This window comes from Cyprinodon tularosa, unplaced genomic scaffold (assembly GCF_016077235.1).
Source record: "Cyprinodon tularosa strain WSP-4 unplaced genomic scaffold, ASM1607723v1 ctg725, whole genome shotgun sequence".
In the NCBI taxonomy this organism is placed as follows: Eukaryota; Metazoa; Chordata; class Actinopteri; order Cyprinodontiformes; family Cyprinodontidae; genus Cyprinodon; species Cyprinodon tularosa.
In genome coordinates this window covers 25337-37458 of record NW_024039480.1, presented here as the reverse complement: position 1 = coordinate 37458, position 12122 = coordinate 25337, and the positions used below count along the sequence as shown (strand labels likewise).

Here is a 12122-nt window from a genome sequence, read left to right as displayed (position 1 = left end):
AGCTGTGGGGCTTTGAACTTAAAACCCGGTGGGTTTTAAGAGGTAAATTCAGTACACTGTTATCATTCATAACTCTACATGTTTTAAAAGGCTTTTTAGCACTTCAATGTTACAGATGCTTCTTAGTATATTAGAATAATGTACAAAATGTTGGATTACTTACAAGAGATTATCCATAAATTGACACCCATGTGTGTTATAAATTCACTACACATGAATCCTACAATGGAAAGATACAAGACACACATTTTTCACCTGTTAAAATGAAAGAGAAAGCTCTGAAGTTATACTTATCTGTGCATTATTAATGCATCATAAACAGGTAGACAGACTGAGAGATTTTCTTTAAATCTAGTTATAACTTTGATACCACTGTTTCCAACAAAAACAAACTGTCACCTCAGGTAAATACCAGTAAATACGTGATTCCTTTTCTGTGCTGTCATGCAGGTGCCTACCCTCGGCTGTCACTGAGCTTCAAGCTGAAGCGAAACATCGGATACTTCATCCTACAGACGTACATGCCCTCCACCCTGATCACCATCCTGTCCTGGGTGTCCTTCTGGATCAATTATGACGCCTCAGCTGCCAGAGTTGCTTTAGGTATATTTCTTGAGCTCTAAGTGTTGATTTGTTTTTTTTTGTTTTTTTTATAGAAAGAAATAAACTGATAAAGATACCGGTATTCAGAAACTGAAATCACTATACTTTGAAGATCTACAGTGCTTCAGATACATTTATACATCTCAGACTTTTACACATTTTTCAAGGTGAAACTACAAACAGTATTTTATAGGGAATGCATTGGCTACACCAATGAAAAGCAATAGTGCCTATTATATGACTGTACAGTATGGAGTGTGTTTCTTCCTTTATTGTTGTAAGAAGAGAACAAGTTTGCAAACAACATAGACAGAACTTGATTTTTTCTTTTTAATATATTTTTTCAAAAATATTTTAAAATTGTATTCTTTATTTTAAAAAAAAAACAGTTTTATGTTTTTAAACATTTTGTCATTTTTTTTTCTTCAAATTTCTTGTTAGATTTTGTCTTACAAATTGTATTTATTTCAAAGTGTGTCTTGTAGATCACATTCTCTTTACTTCAAGCCCAATAAAAACTCCCGACACCAGGACCAGTTTTAGACAAGGGTAAACAGAAGCAAGGAGCAGCTCCATAGGGGCGCTGGCCCCTGTTGGTTCTTGTCTAGAACTGGCCCTGTTTTGACCCCTGCAGAAAAGATGTGAAGGTAGATTTGTTTCTTTATTATTCAATCAAAAAAGGTTGCTTTAATCAAAAAATATATTTTCAATTAAAAAAATCTTCACTTCAATGAAAAAAAAGTTTTCAATCAAAGAAAAAAAATATTTGAATGCAAAAATATATTTGAGACTCAAAAAAACACTGCTTTTCTTTTGATTGAAAATGTTTTATTTGATAGAAGTCCAGTCATTTTTGTTTAAAGCAACTTTTTTAATTGAAGTAACATTGTTTTTTGATTGGACTATATAATGGGTAGGACATTTGTGTCCTTATTATTCAATCAAAAAAGAAGTTGCTTCAAACAAACAAACAACAGAATCAATTAAAAAAGTAACTTCAATGAAAAGATAAACGTTTTCAATCATAGAAAATAGTTTTTAAATGCAAATAAAATATTTGAGACTCAAAAAATTGTATTTGAACACTTTTGTTTATTGTTGAAAATGTTCTCTTTGGTTGAAGGGATCTATTTTGTGTTTGGGCCATACATGGGTAGGACATTTGTGTCTTAATCATTCAATTCCCAAAAAGTTGTTTCAATCAAAAAATAAAAAAATCAATCAAAGAAAAAACTGTGCAAATGCAAAAAAGACATAATGCTAAAAGAAAATTAGAAGATAAACAGGGATATGTGCGAGCACTAAAACCATAGATGATGTTACTCTGATCAGTCTTGTTTTTTTTTTGTTTTTTTTTATTTTAACAATGAGGACAATTAAGTTATCATGCTTTTCATCATCTTTATCTAAGGTTTTTTAGTTCACTTAGAATTTCAAACGATAAAGCATTGCCCTGTTCTTTGTTTCATTCTTGCATTCGATGACCCCCATTAAAAAAACAATGGACCCATCCTGCCCCCCTGGTAAATTTGGTCTAGAATCGTAACTGCCTGACACACATATCGAGCATAGAAATGTTGCTAATGTTCATGCAGACCAATACAAACACATCTCTGCATATAGAATAGAACATTTGATCCATAAAATTATATAAAAAAATTGAAAAATAAACTTGAGGGAAAAAATTAAAATAAAAAATGAAAACCTATATCAAAAAATTTTTTTTAATTAAATCTAAAACTGTAGAAAAGTTTCTTTTTAACTCAAAGGATTTTTTTTTTCATTTACAAAACTTATTTTCTTGCAACAATAAAGGAATAAAATTCCTTCCAAAGTGAAGTGGACACTAACGTACGGTCTTATATTTTAATAACGTAAGATCAAGTTAAATCTTAAAACTACCTTGGTTTTCTTAACTGACTTGTATTTTTGTCCCTATATTTAACAGCTTTTCAGGATTAAATAACCCAAAATATTTTATCAGCTCAAACAGGAAGTTTTATTTTTTTATTGTGCTTTTTCATCAATCAAACATTTGTTGTGAAATCAAACTAGTATAAACAGTTACTTTCTACAAAATCTGGATCAATTTGTAGATAAAATGGGAAAAAATGTTAACGAGTTCAACTATACTATAAAACTTTATTCGATGCTTCCTGCATTTCAATAGAAAAATATGGCAGAAGTTGTTCCCATCAAGCAGGATAAAGATGCACTCTCGTTGTGTGATAACATACTCATGTTTATCCACTGGCTGATGGGACTGAAGCGAATGGATCCAGCAGATAGGGAACTCCTTACAGAGTCTTTATGACGTGTGGTTGTTCCAGACTGTGGGTGGAAATTTGCTGAAAGCTTGGACTCCTCCAGTCATAGAGTCAAGATTACAGCTCACTGTTTCCTTTTAAAGTAACATTTTAGAATCAGTGTCAGTTGTCCTTGGTGAAAAACACAACACTGCTTCTACGTAACTTAATTTCCTTAATGGAAACATCCTGAGCTATCTCTATAGTTATGCTGCTATAGGCTTAGACTTCTGGAGGACATAGGGACCCCCATTTCATCATTCTGCTTCATTCTCTCTCTGTTCTCCTATTCTGCAGAATCTGTTAGTTCAATCTCTAACCTTCTGCTCTCTCTGCTTTTCCTCAGAGTAGCTTTGCCTCGTCTGTTCCTGTTTGGCTGTGACGTCATCCTGGAAAGAAACATCAGCTGTGCTGCTTCTATCAACACCCTTGTTTATAGATGTTGGAGATCGGCCTGTTTTCCAGTGTGGTCCTGTTTCTCTGACCGTGACTGAGTGGATGTGCTTTCTTCGTCCTCTGGCATGGGAGCTGCCTTGGAGCTCGTCTGCCTGGCTGTGTGTTTCCTGGACGGGGCCGCCTTTTACAGCTGCTTTTTGTATCTCTGCTTCTGTCTCCTTGAACCCCAGTCGGCCTCGGCAGATGGCCGCTCACACTGAGCCTGGTTCTGCTGGAGGTTTCTTCCTGTTAAAAGGGAGTTTTTCCTCTCCACTGTCGCTACAAGCATGCTTAGTGTGGGGGATTGTATTTGAGTCAATGAGTCAATGCAATCAACTGGTTTTCCTTAGATAGAAAACTTTGTATCAATTTGATCTGGTTGAACTGTAAAGTGCCTTGAGATGACATGTGTTGTGAATTTGGCGCTATATAAATAAACTGAATTGAATTGAATTGAATTGAAACTCATTCAGGCTTCGCTACACTCTAAGTGCTCCCCGCGTTAGAAAGAGCACATTATGGCAAGCGATCATTAAATCTCAGCTGCACATACAAAGAGATGAAACAGTGTTGAGTATTTCAGGAGGTGAGGCGAGCAGCTATAGGTTTGAAAGATCTGACTTGGATATATATATGTAACAGCAAACTCTTGTTCATGTTCTTCAATTGTATCTTCTAGATGGTGATTTACTGCTGCTCCTTTTTCTGCTGGTGGGATCTCACAGGGTGGCTCTCATGCTTCATATACTTCTCTCATCAGATGCTTACATCCTCTCATTGTTGGGATTATTGCCACATAACGTTTGGGTTTTAAAGATGTATTTGGAAACTTTTTTTTTCCAGGTTGGAAAAAAGATGATACTTCATGAGTTAAAAAAAGTACATTTAAAGTTTGAATTTGTTGTAGATTATCTACATATGATAGCTGGATGTTAGACATTTTTTCCATATCTTACAAATGAATTCAGAAATATACAATACAGACAACCTTTGGGATAAATGGTCTTCTCCTAGTTGCACAAAACCCACAAAAGGCATTTATCATCGTCTTTGTTGTATCATACTAACGATCTGTGGCTGATACATGTTTTTTGGGAGAGAATTGGATACTGGAGATACAGCAAGGAGGAGAACTGAATACAGAATACATCGTTAATTCCCTGCCACAGAAAGCCCTATTAAAACATATATAATTAATTTTTAAGTGTTTCCTTATTATCACATTTCTCTCTTCAGTAATCAGCAGCGTTAGTTTTACTAAAGATAAATACATAAATGTTACAAAGTGTGAGGAGTTCACATAAATTGCTTTAAACATTTAAATACAGCCTGTCTGTGATGGATGATTTAACTATGCAGGCAACTTTAAAATGGGGGAATTTGGAGGGAATGAATTTTCAGAGATATGAAACGTTTCTGACTCAAGGTGATGACTTATTTATGGCTAATCAAACTCCATAGAACAGGGGTCAATGTTTTCCAGACCAATGACTCCCAAACTGATGGTGAGATGGAGCAGGGACCCCTAATTATATATATTGTTTGAAATTGTGTTTAATCAAACTGGTCCTATAGTCACTCTATTACATATGGAGTAATGTAATGAAAGTAATTTCACCCTGGGATTATTAAAGTATTTCTGATTCCTGGTTGATGGGACAGGTGTTGTGAATGAAACAGTGTCCAGCTTGAAGGAGCTCCTGTGTGTCTCTGAATGTGTGCATTGATGACTGAAAGACATCTTCTGCCTCCATTTATCTCTTTACTACAGTCTGTTGAATTCATGTTAATGTGGATTTAAAGACATTTCAATTAGTGGAAAAAATTGCAGGGGGGAATATAAAAAAAAGTGTAATCAACCAAAAATTTCGCAACCCCCATGCAGTACCTCTGTGGACCCCCTAGGGGTTGCGGAGCCCCTGTTGAAGACCTCCGCCATAGAGCATTGCTCTGACCCGTTGCACCCACACCATCCCTGCTCATCACCATTCCTGCCTATCACAAGTGTTAAACAGGAGGAGTTCAGTGCACATAACTCCGATGCAGACAAAAGGAAAGGGCCACTGGGTGTGCCGTTCTCAAAAACCCACACAATTAAATATAAATAAACAATCCATGGTACATATTTGATTTTAAATATATTTATGAATTATCAGTATAAATAGTTAAATGTCTGTTACCGACGAAAATGGATGAGGCTTCATGATGCACGCATTTTATTAAAGATCCAAATTAAGAAAGAAGTGTGTGTAAGTTCCCAGCTTCAGGTCATGGCACCAAAAAACAGGCCTAGATTGGAAGGAAACCAGAGTTTCACTCAGGATTCTGTCAATTCTGTTGGCGTACATCAATTCCGTTCAGTTTATTTATATAGCGAATGGATGTCCTTCCTGTGCATGGCACAGCATAGGAGAGCCAGTAACCCTGGGCATGATTCAGCAGTACACTTTCATCTTAAAGGAATAGTACACCCAAAACATGATTAGCCTTCATTTTCTACTCACCCCCATGCTGAACAAAACTCTGGAGTACTTTTTTTATATCTCAAATGCATCTGGAGATCTGGGAGGCTTCTTGTTGTCTGCTGACATTCAAATAATGGAGGTCTATGGTGCCCGAGACAGAAAGGTCCATAAAAGTCCACAAAAAACGTGTCAATATTCCTCCATACTGCTCGTCCAATGTATTCCAAGTGTCCTGAGTGGGTAGCATCCAGAATTTACTCGAAACGAAGTCATTTAGAATGTTTTTAGAGCATAAACAGTAGTGTATAGGATTTCCTGAAAGCGCGCACATGCGTGATCACGAGGCTACGGAAGCCGGCAGACCAAACCAGATGAAAGTGCGCATTCAGCATCTGCTCTGACAATAATGCAAGCGTAGAAGAAGAAATGTGCTGTTTACCTGTGCAAAGAAAGAAACAACGAAAGAAAAATGTCTGAGGACTTCAGTGTTGAGGAAGAGCATGAGTTCTTTGCCGAGCTGAATGCGCTGGACTTTTATGGACCTTTCTGTCTCGGGCACCATAGACCTCCATTATTTGAATGTCAGCAGACAGCAAGAAGCCTCCCAGATCTCCAGATGCATTTGAGATATCAAAAAAGTACTCCAGAGTGTTGTTCAGCATGGGGGTGAGTAGAAAATGAAGGCTAATCATGTTTTGGGTGTACTATTCCTTTAAGCACTAAGGACTTACCTTTGAAGACTAAAATATTTTGATGTTGGACAGAGGGGACAGATTATTTGACAGAGAGGTGAAGGAAGCCATTTTTATTTATAGGGAAAGGATTTACAATTTATTCATACACCTCAACCCAAAGAAATTACATAAAGTTTTTTTTATTAATTGCAGCTGTTAACATCTCTGTGGTTCCTATTGGCTCTTAGCAGCTCGAACTTGAGTTAACCAAAATCAACAATTAATTTTCATGAAAGCATGAAGCCGCCTTTCATAAAATATTTCTGTGAATATATCAATAAAGCTTAGGTATTACAGCTTAAACCTTAATACTGCCCGGATGTTCAGTCAAATACTTTATTTAATTTACTGCAGCAACAAGACATATTTATCTAACTTCACCTCACACACTAGCACTCCAGGTAAAGTGCTCTTTTTTTTTTTTTTTTTGCATGGTAACCATTAAATAACATTGATGTGCATGGACCATTTATGGTTGAATGTGAGAGTAAAGAGGGGTGAACATGTGGTGCCTTGGACCCAAACTTTGAGGTATAACTGTGATTTATAAAGGAAATTTTCTTAGTATTGTCCATGTTTACTCTTTTTGGCATGCTCCATTTTTGGCTGTTTGACCCACGGATGTTGGATTGCGCCTATTTCTCTGAGGTTTACTAGCTAGTGCTATGGCTACAGCCCGAGACAGTTGGTACATAAATAAAGCGAGAAGAACACCAACATCTGAAGCCCGCCTTAGTGTTAAAACAAGGTTCTATAGCATAAAAATAGGGCCTTCATCGAGTCTCTGAGGGAAAGACCAGTGAAGCCTATTCGTACCCCTACTGCAATTTACATCACATGTCATCTATTAGACCACCATCCACTTTAGTAGTTGAGTTTAGAAATCAATGTCTTCTTGCTCTAAACACCAAACACTTTGTGTAAGCTATGGTTGAAAAGAAATATATGTTGGTGCAAAAAACAAAAATGTTTCTTCTCTGTTTTACTGGTTTTGTTACAGTTGAAAACTTTATGTCAGTCATGTGCTGCGTTTAGGGTTCTCTCACATTTCTGTATATTTGAAGCAGAGCTGAGCCTGTTAAGTTGAGTGCGTATCAGATAGAGAAGGAGGTGCAGTGACCAGTAACATCACATGTTGCTAATCGAATCGTCTTTAAACCGTTATTTTGATTTCTTCTAGGGATCACCACTGTGCTGACCATGACAACCATCAACACCCATCTTAGAGAAACCCTCCCCAAGATCCCTTATGTGAAGGCCATCGACATGTACCTGATGGGCTGCTTCGTGTTTGTTTTCCTGGCTCTGCTGGAGTATGCCTTTGTCAACTACATCTTCTTTGGACGTGGTCCGCAGATGCAGAAGAAACTGGCTATGAAAGCGCTGAAGGCAAATAATGAACGCAATACATTCGACCAACCCAAGGTGAGAAGCGTAGTCCATCAGCTTACGAAATAAATCAACTTTGCTAATGTGCACCTAAATGCATTTATGTTTTCAAATATTTAATCAAACAATATTTTGTTTCAGACTACAGATTTAGCAGTGAATTTGAGTGTGACCATTTTCATACAGCAAACTTTCCACATTTAACGGAATAAGTTTACAAAAACTCTCATTTAAAAAAAATAGAATTTATCAACAATAAGAATTCAGTTTGGATTAAAAAGTTTAACAAAGCCAGTGAAACTAAAGTTAAATGTTATTATGAATAAGCAGCAGGTACAAATGGAAATGTTCCAGAGAGGTAGAAATAAAAAACACGATTATTCAAATTAATGGTACCCTAACAGGAAATTACTTTGGAAAAAGGAAAAGTCACTGTTTACAAAAGTACGTAAGTAAAAGCAGAATTTTTTTTTACAATGATATTAAAAGGATAGTACTTTAATAGAGGCAAGGCTAAATGCTTTTGTTGGCCCCCTTACTTTACACAGGTAAAAACAAATGGAGGTAGAATTTGTTGAAAATCTGCATTAGCCACAGAAGGACATGGAAATCAAAAAGTACATTCCATAAGAACTCAGAATAACATGAAAACTATCATATAGATTGACATGCATTCACAACTGTGCTGTCAGGGTGAGAAAACTAAAAGTGTCTTCTATCCATCCATCCATTTTCTGACATGATTAATCCCAATTGAGGTCGAGAGGGGTGCTGGTGCCTATCTCCAGCTGTCTACGGGCGAGAGACGGGGTACGCACTGGACAGGTCGCCAGTCCATCGCAGGTGTCTTCTACAGGAATACAATGAAATGTGTACATTCAGCCTTAAATAGAATTGTTTAGCATTAAATAAGTTTACAAAGGTACAAATAACTTTCTCACCCCTCTAGAGGAATAAAAGATATGAATGTTTCTTTCTTTAGAAAAGCATACTCCAAAAAAAACTTTAAAACTTGGCAAATACCCAAAATGAGTGCAGACCAGGACAAGTTTTTCTTCTCTTGTTCAAATGCAGATTTCTAATAAACAATTCTTTTCAAGATAAATTCCGGTCATGTTTAAAATTTTATATAATAATAATGTTTCAGATTTCTAAGTAAAGCAGTTAGGGTACCGTATTCATGTCTCTAATGAAAATAAAAACAGAAGACTTGATTTAAAAAACAAAACAAAGTAAGGCACAGATACTCAAAACATCCATCTATCCATCCATCCATCCAACCATCCATCCATCCATCCATCCATCCATCCATCCATCCATCCATCCATCCATCCATCCATCCATCCATCCATCCATCCATCCATCCATCCAGGCACGTATGCCCTCATAATAGTACCATTAATAGTAGCTAAAATTAAACATGAGAATGCTAGCAGCATAAAATATGAATCCCCTAGTATGTTGTGGGCAATGAAAATCAATGAAAGAGCTGTAATGTAAATAAAGACGCTAATGGTTGACAGACACAGCGTGACCCGTAGTTTTAAAGGACAATTTGGTCATAATTTAGCAATAAGCACATAAAAAACACAAATTGTAACGCGTTATCAAACCCTTTTTTAAATAAAGTTTTACATAACTATAAAATAACATTTAAAACCTATTAGCATCTGGTTCAAGGACACCAACATGCGATAGTTATTAGAGTTACTAGTTACTAGTTCAGTTGGGTTTTTAAAAACACTGTAAAAACACATCATACGTATTGAAAGAACATCCATAAAAATACTTCTGCTAGAAACAACGTTCCCTATTCCTGTCAAATCTGCTACCGCTATTCATGTCCGTCCTGAGGAGGATGAGAGGTTTCCAATTGTCAGGAATCTTTAGGTATGTCTGTGATCTCTAGCCTGCATGAGAGGGCAGCCCTGTGGATGGAGAAGGCCCTCGCCCAATCTGCCTGATCTCTGGTTTCAGTCTTCGCTGCAAGACTCAGGGAAGGAATAATGTAGACAAAGCAATAAGTTGATCTTAAACTATAAAATAGCAGCACTGTGCTATTTGTGTCATTGTTGAGTAGTGGGGAGCACTGCTTCCCTGCAGCAAAAAGGTTCCAGTTTCGAGTCCTAGCTGCATGGAGTTTGCATGTTCTCCCTGAGCATGTGTGGGTTCTCTCCAGGTACTCCTGCTTCCTCCCACAGTCCAAAAACATGGCTGGTTAATTGGCTTCTCTAAATTCTCTGTAGGTGTGAGTGTGTGCATCAATGGTTGTTTGTCCTGTTTGTCTCTGTGTTGCCCTGTGATGGACTGGCAACCTGTCCAGTGTGTAACCCACCTCTCGCCCATAGACAGATAGTTTGGGATGACAGAAAAAGGATGGATAGATGTTTGTACTAAATATGGACTCTGATATAGCGACAAGAAATTTGAATGTACTTTGTTCTGTTTTGAACAGAATCGTCAATGCTGATAAAGTTAAAGCAGCTATAGTTTTATTAGATGTCACATTCAATTATTTATATACTATGTAAAAAGACAAATAGTACAAAAAATATGAATATGCTTAGGTTGGTTTTCAGTCTGTGCTGTGTTTGTTTTTTCTGGTGGCAGTGCTTTTGTAGCAGATTGTTTAAGCTGCTGATTCAAACTTTGTCGTCACTGTTGATTGGTGTTTACTGCTGCTGACTAGGGCCAGATAGTCTCCATCTTTTCAAGTCAGCATTCAGGCAATAAGGTTATCTGAGGCTTTCACTTAATCTTTACTGCAGTATCATCTAGAGTCAGTGTGACAACAGAGACTGTAAAAATAGTGTTATAGTAAATGCAAAGTAAATCATACAGTTCTGGTCTGAGGTAAGAAGTTACATACAAAGGTTATGGCTATGGCCATGACCTTCTTTCAGGTTTTTAAATATGGTTTTATCATTATCCACACTGTGGATGTTTCTTTAATATTCACGGTCAAAATTATACATGGATGCTTTACATACACCCGGACTGTTATCTCACCCTCACTATCAGCTGTCTGGACATACTGTATTGCAAAATTGTTACCGTTTCCAACCCTATAATTATTTCATGAAAAGCACATTGTGATTTTTATCTGTTAAAAGTGCTTTATAACTATATTTTACTTACCTATTTAATAACATAACTTCTGGAATACTTCTGTGTGGATACCACTCTTATTGGTATATTTATACCCTTTTCCCTCTGTCCGAAAAACCTGTTTAAACCCAGAGAACAATCGACTTTTAGTAACAGTGGAAATTCCTCACTGACCCGTGTCGACCCGGGTCAAATGACTAAGACAGCGACGAGGGTTAAAATCGGGTTAAAAATCGCATTTAAACAGCTCCGATAGGCTTTCAGTTGGAAAATCATACCTGGGTTGACCCGTTAATTCACATGACACCATTAAGCACAGCGTACAGACGTCAACACACTGCGCCAGTCCTGTCTGATATAAAAAGCCAAAACAACTGTGCTTGTATCCAATAAACATGGCTCAGCACTGGTGAGAGAGATTCAGAGGGACAAAAAAACAAAATAATAAAGAAAACTTGCTACACCCTGGATTCCTTCCATGTTTGTCTCCATTGTTTACTTTGCAGATTTTTATCACACTGGGGACATAATCAATGCTAACCGGATGGCGTCACCAGACACACAGCAGTAGGGGGACAGAGGCCATGCAGCTGCCAGCTGGGGGTCAGGCCCAACTTTTTTAGCCAATCGGAAAGAGCTGAATGCTGATTGTTAAGCCGGTCATTCCGTGTTTGAAAAACCAGCGTTAAACCAGTAATTTCAGTGGGAAAGAGGCTTTAGAGTATCCTTTTATACATTTCTGGGAAAGAAGAGCAGAAGAAACAGGAAAATCTAATACAGTACCAACACTAGAGATTTATGGCAGCTCAATGTTTTTGTGCAATCTGACCAGCAGATTATGAATATATTAGTTACTAGAACTGGAACTTACAGTTAATTAATATGTCACCAGAATCAAGGATCAAACCAAATAACAATCATTAGTTTAATGGTTCTAACTGGAATCTGCTTACGTGTCAGATTGGACAGCGGGACCAGCTGTTAAAATCTAGTTTGTCTTCTCCACCAATAAATTTAGACTAGGTGCCAGCTCCGTGGAGTATATAACACCAACTCTTCAGACAAAAGATAAGATAAAAGAC

The 12122-nt window shown here is 37.1% G+C and overlaps 1 protein-coding gene and 1 long non-coding RNA gene across 3 annotated transcripts in view; one reads left to right on the top strand and one right to left on the bottom strand.

The window, feature by feature from the left end:
• gabrb3 (gamma-aminobutyric acid type A receptor subunit beta3) overlaps positions 1-12122 on the top strand; it is an 84527-nt gene that overhangs the window by 65678 nt on the left and 6727 nt on the right. For both annotated transcript variants that reach the window (XM_038269230.1, XM_038269231.1), the window contains 2 exons: positions 451-603; positions 7724-7968. In XM_038269230.1, coding sequence (XP_038125158.1) covers positions 451-603; positions 7724-7968 — 398 coding nt within the window. The remainder of the gene's footprint in view (positions 1-450; positions 604-7723; positions 7969-12122) is intronic.
• On the bottom strand, positions 8729-11512 carry LOC119772693. The gene is made up of 3 exons (XR_005279292.1): positions 11319-11512; positions 11071-11158; positions 8729-8782 (listed from the first exon to the last, which is right to left on the bottom strand). It is a non-coding gene; the product is annotated as an uncharacterized LOC119772693 (long non-coding RNA).